Here is an 8,703-nt window from a genome sequence, read left to right on the forward strand (position 1 = left end):
GAAACAGGTATCTGGACATGTGGATGACACATATTTTACAAAGTTGGACAGTGAAAGCAATCAAATTTTCTGTTTCAGTAGCAAAATATTGGTGAACATTATGTAATTCAATATGAAATTGCCGCGTCCGGCTAACGGGAACCGAGTCCGGCGAGAGACGTCGAGGTTAAAAAATAAAAAAAAAATCACAGGACACCAAGGTTCTTCATCCAGGAGGAGGCATGTGTGCCGTTTATTATCCAAGTTTGTTCCCTTATATACTTTCTATAACTGCAGTGGAAATTTAGCCAAAACAGAGGAGGAATAACACCTGCTACTCTTGGGTTACCGTGACCGTCCCTTATCAGAAAGCTCCGAGAAGGCCAAGATGTTCCCAAAAAGGCACATATGTCTGAGGCAGATAAACATGAAACCGCAAGCCTGCATCACAACCCTGTGAGCTGGCCACTTTGACATGCAGAACAAGAAACTCGGGGCTGAGCCCCAGGGGCCAGGGAAGGCCTGCCACCAGCAAGTCCCCCTCTTTAGTTTTTTGCATGTCAAAGGGAATCAAGTAGCCCCTGTCTTAGGTCGTCCACCGCCCCTGCACTGCTTACCCGTCTCTGGGGAGGCCCCATTCCCCTGGCTTAGGTTGCAGTGCAAGCGTGGAAGTTGCCCGTCACTGGGTACTACAAGATCAGCTCTTGTCCTAGTAAATGAACACTTTTCAGTTAGGATGTCATGGCCAGCAGGACACAACTGCGGATCCCAGTCATAATCTTTGCCAGTGGGATAGCTATGACCAGGGAGCTTTCTGAACGTAAGGGTCTGGGATGACGGCACCAAGTCAGCAGGGTAATTAGGGACCTGGGCAAAAGCAGGCACATAGGAGGGCTGGGTATTGGCTCCTGTCCATCTACATCTCATCTCCGGATGGGTCGTAAGTACACCTCGTGGGCGGAGTCATCCATCTCCAGGCGTTGATAGTGAACCTGTATTGGCTTGGAGGTTAAAATGTTAATCTGGTCCTTAATGAATTGAGTTATCCTATTTGCAACAGTCTGGCATAAGGTCAAGCAGTAGGTATTGTCTGCGATTTCCACTGTATTAAGTATTGCTATAACATTGGTGGTGGGCCCTTGCATTATATAAACCAACTAATGTTAAGAGATATCAGGAATAGAGATGATTAAGATGAAAGACTAAGAGGTAAGAGGGTAGAAAACTCTTTGCCATTTCAAGAAGTGAATAGGGAAAATGCAGTGGTGTTATAGGATGGGTTGCTTATGAAGAGGGAGGAGAAAAAAGTAGAAGTGAAAATTCAAAGAAGAGTGAAAGAGAACAGTCAAATTTGGCTGTTAGCAAAGGAAAAGAGAAAGAGGGAAACATGGAAAGAAGAGTAGTGAACAAGACAGTACAAAACAAAATTGAAATTCACTAATCAAAAACCCTAACCCTCAAAAAGCAGAGCAAGGAAAAAGGTCCCAATGTTGCAATCAAAAGAAGACTCAGTAAGGGCCCCAGGAGGGGAAGAAGGTAGGGCAGGAACCCATTCATCCCAGTCCAAAGAGGGTTCTCAAATAATTCTTTTCTCTAGGTCTTCTTGAAGCTCCTTGATTTTAGTGCGAACTATGCCCGATTTATTGGCATAGAAGCAGCACCTTTCTCCCAAAGCCAAGCAAATCCCTCCCTGATTGGTGGTCAGCAGATCTAGGCCTTGCCTATTCTGAAGGACTACTTCTGCCAAAGAGTCAATTTGGTCTTGTAGGTCCCCAATAGTGCCAGATAGGGTCTGCACATCATCTATAAGCTGCTGAGATAGACGGCGGTAAGAATGTATTGCTGTACCCAGTCCAGCTGTTCCTGTGCCCACAGCAGCCATTATCCCCAGTGTGGCGAGTAGCGGTAGAGCCTGTATAACTTGCCTATGCCTTTTTACTAGGGTGTCTAGACTGGGAATAGGTAAGGGCTCATCCCCAGGGACAATGGTTGTTATATCAGGGAGGAGCAAGGCGAGGACACAGACACCTGTCCAATTTGCAGGGAGTTGGGGGAAGGCAGAGTTCCCACCACACATAAAAACAGTGCCATTAGGGGGGCAGAGGGCTGGAGTGGGTGAGGAATAATTCTTGGTTATTGAGATTGACCGGTTTCCAAAGGAAGTCACTCCAACATCAACATCATAGGTGTTATTTTGCATCATACCCAGGAGACATTCTGTGAAAGTGCCCATAGGTTGGACCTTGAAAGGCAGCCCGGGCTGGCAGGTCTCATCATCAGATGTGGTGGCATTGATAGGAACCGCCACGGGCATGACTGCCCCTGTTGTGATGCAGAGCCAGCAGTCACTAGCAAGCGTGGGATCAGAGTTGTTAAGTAAGAAAAGGGTGGTTTTTAAGATATCCCACGTATTGGCATCCAGATCTGGGAGCTGAGACTTAGGCAGCACCAAGGGGTGGTATATGAGGTCAGGGACCTGTGGTTTCAAAAGCTTGATAACTTGAAGATGTTTAACAGAATCAGTAGGTCCCCCCCCCCCGTCAGAGATCCCTGTAGGGGCTGCAGTGGGCCAACAGGAGGACTTACCAACCTCACCCTGACACCCAGCCAGCCGGAGTTTAGATTCAACTCCCCCTTGGCAGAAAAGAAACGGAGTGAAGTGAGAAGTCACTCCCACCCCCTCCCCCAACCGGGTCTAGGTCAATCTGGCCTCAAAATACTGTTGTCCCTTGTGTACACAAATCGAGGCCGTCTCATAGCAAGAGACATGAACTGCTGAGGTATAAGTGCAAGTTGTGGAGCAGTTACTGAGGGTTTTTTCGGGACCAGGGGGGTTAATCTTTGGTTTGTTCACGCATACCCATTTAGGGTGGTGAAATCCCCCAATTTGTTGATGAACTTCAGCCCAGAGGTAGGCTACTTTGGTTACACAATCAGCCGTCTGAATCCAGCTACTGGGGGCCTGATTCCAAATCCCTTCCCTGCACTCGCAGGGGGTCCCAAAAAGATGTTGATAGATATTACCTGGTGGGGGACCCATTCCTGCATCCACAGGCCTGCATACCAGGACTGTTATAAGGAAGATCCAACCCGCAAAACTCATTCTGTCGCTCCTTTGGAGAAGCGAAAATGGTTGAACCTGAAGTCCCAGGGTCGTCGCTCCTTCCTGAGTCTGCGTCCACCGGTCTAGTGCAGCGTTCCGGGACCCAAATGGGTTTTTCCGTCCCTGGAGGGAAGACACATATAGCTCCTCTCACTCTAGCCAAGAGTGGAGCAGGGGATTGCCACTTTCCTGTAGATAAATCCTTCCACCTTATTTGTGCCTTTTGCATGGTGGGAGAGGAGAAGTGACGCTGCGCCGCTGTACGGCCTTCAGCACCTGTGAGCAAAAAATTTAAAGTGAACAGAGTTATATTTAACAGTGCATGTGGTCCCTGACAACTCTGGTATATTTCTCCCTCTTTTGTTTTTTGCAAATAGGTTTTAAGATGTTGATGGGCCCGTTCTACAATGGCCTGTCCTTGGGGGTTATATGGGATTCCTGTTTTGTGTATAATATCCCACTGTGAGCAAAATTTTTGGAAGGTTTGACTAGTATAAGCTGGGCCATTATCTGTTTTTATGCATTGGGGGGTTCCCATGAAGGAAAAGGTTTTTACATAGTGCTGTATCACATCTTTAGCCTTTTCTTCTGAATGTAAAGTAGCAGAGATAAACCCAGAAAATGTGTCTATACTGACATGTACAAAGGACAACTTTCCAAAACTAGGAATATGAGTTACATCAGTTTGCCAGATGTCATTTGGCTGAAGGCCCCTTGGGTTGACTCCCAGAGAAGGGGAATGGATAAAAGATGCACAAGTAGGGCATAGGGAGACAATTTTTAAAGCTTGATCCCGGGAACATCCTGAGCGGAAGCGTAAGGATTGTGCATTTAGGTGAAATTTATTATGAAGCTGGAGGGCCTTATCATACTCAGTTATTGTATATACATGGTTAGTGGCATGTGTGGCAGCGTCTGCCACGGCGTTGCCCGCCGCCAGAGGGCCTGGAAGCCCAGAATGACTTCTAATGTGACCTATGAAGAGGGGATCTGCCCTAGCCCATATAAGAAGCTGTACTGTCTGTAGTTGGTCCATGATAGTGGATTGTTTTCCAATTTAAGGTGCTGTCTCAATCGCGGAGGCTAGCCTGGCGATATAGAGACTGTCTGTGAAAACATTAAGGGGCACCGAGCTATAGGTCTGTAAGGCCAATGTTAAGGCTGCAACTTCCACCTTTTGGGCTGAGCAATCGGCCACTCTCTTGCGGATGACCTGGGTCCCATCTGAAACGACAGCAAACCCATTTTTGGCCCCGTCAGTGAAGACGGTTTGTGCCCCCAGGAGAGGATCCTTTTTTAGGATCTTTGGGAAAATTATTGGACATGTCTTTAGACTTTCAAGGAGCCTGCTTTTAGGGTAGTGATTGTCAACCTGTCCCATGAAACTACAGAAGAAGAGACACCAGAGATCATGTTCCTGTCTTAATTTAGAAAGAATGTCTTGATTATATGGTAATATGAGAACATCAAAGGTTTTCCCAAACAAGGCATCTCCTAGATATTTTGCTTTCCAAACTAATTGTATTACCTGATCATGGAAAGGTATCAAGACCTGGGAGGGGGATGCAGGTAAGTGAACCCAATAAATAGGACCAGTCTGCCAAAAAACTCCAGTTGGGGTGAGTTTTGACGGCAGAACAATGAATAACAAGGACTGGGAGTAGTCCACCTGCATTACCTGCATCTCTTGTAAGGCTGTCTCTATCAATCTAAGTGCCTTTAAGGCTTCTGGAGTAGGTTTTTGCGGGGAGGTGGGTAAGGGGTCTCCTCTCAAAAGGTCATACAGGGGTTTACGTTAGTAGTTCAATATACTTAATGTTTAATCAACAATGTGAATTTATTTACCAAAATTAATCTTTATCTTAAACAGTAAGAATTATTAGGCAATAAGGATCTTTCTTTAAAGAAATAAACTTACATTTTAATAGGTGTTTATCATGTCAAAATATGGACAAAATTTTAGCTCACATTAGTATAGTTAAATTAGGAAAATAACCTGAAATACCCTTAAATTAATTATAGTCAGTTTAGTATATATAAATCTCTTTTTTAATTGCTCTAACTTTTTACATCATCTGTTTAGATAACAATATAAAAATCTTTTTTACTTAGGAAAATGAATATAAAGACCTTGTTTTACCCAAAGATGATTTCTTTCTTCTTTTTAGGATCCATGTGTGCTTTTTCTTTGTTGAAGCATCTTTTTCTTTTTAATATTTTGGAACAATTTCTGAAAACCTTAGAATCTATAAACAAATTATTATACTTTGATAAGAAACATCAATGAAAATATAGTTAAAACCCTTAGATATTTTGTAGAAATAATTATAATAATTTATTATCTTATGAGTTTAAACAGTAACTTTGAGAATTAGAAACTACTTGATTGTATTTTCACTTAAAAGCAAATTTATAGTAAACACATTTATCTCAAATATCTGTAACTGAAAAGGCAGAGTATCTGATAAATGTAAATATAAAACATAAATTATGGGCTTCCTGTTGAAGAAAAACAATTAGGCAAATAAATATTAACTAATCAATAGGCATGTACTAATTAATTTATAGATTAACAAATATAGGTTATCTAAATATCTAAAAATATATATATTAAGAATAAGAACATAACTTATAATTGTATTAACTTTATGTAACCACGTGGTCTTAAAATATTTGGATCCATTTTAATTTATTTTTAACTAGGAGTGCACTCTTCTATGTGACGTCACTTGATGTAACTGAAATAAGATCCTTGAGTATACATTTTTATTTTTATAGTTAGCAATGAAAATAAGGATTTTTTGGTCATCACAGGAACTTTGCCGGCTTGTTCCTGTGGCGAGCAAATGCATCCTCATAACCTCCAAAATTAAAAGTAAAATATAAAGAAAGCATATTTGATATCTCTCATCAATAGAACATTATTTAGTAACACAACTATAAAGAAAAAGTCAGGTTATTTAACTTAGAACTAGTTTAAATTTAGGACTGTAACATAGAAACCTGTGGAATTAAATTTTGTCTGAAAAAGATATCTTTTGTTAGCATTTACAGGTAGGCATTTTTTAAAAATACAGGCTCTGAGCAGCTCTGGTAGAAATCTGAAACACAGCAGTACAGTTGGTGGCTAGAAGGCGGGACTAGAAGTCCTGTCTGAGTGACTGTGGAAGAACCAATCAGAAGCCCGCAAAAGTGTGGGAGGTGGGACCAGGAAGCTGCTCTTCTGGCCAGGCACCCCATGGTTACCATGGTGATGCAAACAACATGGAGTCTGCTGCCCGTTTTCGGGGCAAAAGTTTCCCAAGTTTTCCTAGTCGATTGCATTTTGTTTGATTTTGTCTGCATTTTTCCCCGCCTGGCCAAGATCTTACTGCAGTAGCAGCTTGTTCTGTCTCTGCGACCTGCGGTTGCAGCTGTACATCCTGCACTTCCTGGCGTTCCCCTGGGGAGTCTACAGATAGAAAGGGGTTGGTCCGTGGGAGGTGACGAAGCCGCCCACTCCCTGGGGCACCATTCCATTCCTGGATTGCCCCGTACACCTTGGCTTCCCGTTTTGAGGGCAGCGGCCAGAACCTGTCCAGTAATATGAGCTCCATCAATATCCTTACAAGCTCGAATCATGTCATCAACACTCTTTGCTCTGGTAGATTTAATGGCATTTTGGCAATAGGAATTTGCATTTTCAAGAGCCAATTGCTTAATGATTGGCATGGCTTGTTCCAAGTTAGGGAATATTTTTCCTGCTATCTGCATCAATCGGGCAATGAAGTCAGAATAAGGCTCAGAGGGTCCTTGAGCAATTTTTGAAATTTTTGTTTCAGCATTTGAAACAGGTAGAGCCTTCCAAGCCTGAACGGCTGCTGTAGCTATCTGAGCATAGACCCCAGGATCATAATTAACTTGTTGATTTATGATAGCATATTGTCCCGAGCCTGTTAACATTTCAAGGTTACGCCGTGGGAAGCCGGCGTCTTGATTGACTCGGGTTAGCTCGAGACACCTCTCTTGATTTTCACTTTTCCACAACAAAAAATCCCCTCCGGACAACACAGCCCTGCAAAGCTGTTGCCAGTCATTAGGTGTCAGCTGATTGGAAGAGAAAGACTCGAAGAGAGTCAATGTAAAGGGGGCATGGGTTCTGTAATTAGTAACTGCCTCCTTTAGTTGTTTAATATCCTTAAAGGCTAAAGGAACATGCACTCTGGCCAGCTGTCCATTGGCATCCAGGTTTTCAATTACTGGAAAAGTTTGGGCCGTCTTAGGCTGCCACTGAACACCCCCCACCTTCTGAGGTTGTCCTCATGCCAATCGGGGTTATAAGGAGGGAGCTCAGCATCGATCGGGGCCATAGGTGCTTTAAATCTTGACTTTTTCAATCGACCCTCCAGTTCCTCTATCTCCCTTTCCAGTTCTTCCTCCTGCCAGCTGTTACCATGGAGCCCAGTTAGTAACTCCCTTATCTTAGAAATGTAGTCAGCACTGTGAAGCCCAGCTCAAGGCCAGAGGCCTTGTTTACATATTTTTGTGGAAAACTAGTAAGGGAGTGTCCAGCGCCTGGAGTGCTGATTTTTTCAGACAGTAGCCAAATAAAACAGAGCAACATGAAAATAGGAAGTTTATCTACATTGAACTTTTGTAGAGATTCTTTTGCTGAAAGTCCTAAAATAAGCCATGGTGAATATTCTGGAGAAGGTCAGTTAAGACTTTTCTGTGGGCCTGGTAGGGAGGGGGAAGATGAGAAGGCAGGGTTGAGAGCAGCTAGGGTGGATCTAAGAATGAAGAAGGAGATGTGAAAGAATAATGGGAAAGGGGTAAGAACTCTGCCATTTGCTCTTCCTGGACCTGATTAAGGGCCTGTTCACATTCAGCAAGCTGCTCCTTAATCTTTACTTTATCAGTTAAAAGAGCATCCTTTACCAATCTCCATAGGGAGAAAGTAGCAATCGGGACTCTATCCGGACCCTGGTCCCTCAACAACTTTTGGATATCCTGCTTTATCAAATCCCAATCACTGTTATTAAGAAAGCCTCCTGTCAGAAACCAAGGACAAGCCTGGGCTATAGCTTCAACGAATTCGGTTGCTGTCTTGGTTTTTATTCCTGTTCCTTGTTTGCTTAACAGTTCTTTAACTTCGTTGGCCAGACGAAGTTTCGCTGTTGAGTTACCCATGGTACGTACCCTGTCTCTTTTAAATTATCTTTATACCAATCCTCCCCCTTCTCCCTTAGAAGGTGAGCCTCGTCCGCTTACCTCTGCTTTCCGGACCTCGGTGAGGACCTCCAGATGCCGCGTCCGGCTAACGGGAACCGAGTCCGGCGAGAGACGTCGAGGTTAAAAAATAAAAAAAAAATCACAGGACACCAAGGTTCTTCATCCAGGAGGAGGCATGTGTGCCATTTATTATCCAAGTTTGTTCCCTTATATACTTTCTATAACTGCAGTGGAAATTTAGCCAAAACAGAGGAGGAATAACACCTGCTACTCTTGGGTTACCGTGACCGTCCCTTATCAGAAAGCTCCGAGAAGGCCAAGATGTTCCCAAAAAGGCACATATGTCTGAGGCAGATAAACATGAAACCGCAAGCCTGCATCACAACCCTGTGAGCTGGCCACTTTGACAT

The 8,703-nt window shown here is 43.6% G+C and overlaps 1 protein-coding gene across 1 annotated transcript; it reads right to left on the reverse strand.

The window, feature by feature from the left end:
• Positions 1–256: 256 nt before the first annotated feature.
• On the reverse strand, positions 257–7,431 carry LOC144255435 (syncytin-1-like). Its single transcript, XM_077800122.1, is given in 8 exon segments — positions 257–1,040; positions 1,435–1,564; positions 1,566–2,613; positions 3,004–3,205; positions 3,303–3,358; positions 4,187–4,385; positions 4,761–4,851; positions 7,367–7,431. Coding segments are annotated over 8 exon segments (1,929 nt in total). The 3' UTR covers positions 257–902.
• Between the last annotated feature and the right edge of the window lie 1,272 nt (positions 7,432–8,703).

This window comes from Urocitellus parryii, chromosome 6 (genome assembly GCF_045843805.1).
Source record: "Urocitellus parryii isolate mUroPar1 chromosome 6, mUroPar1.hap1, whole genome shotgun sequence".
NCBI classification, from domain to species: Eukaryota; Metazoa; Chordata; class Mammalia; order Rodentia; family Sciuridae; genus Urocitellus; species Urocitellus parryii.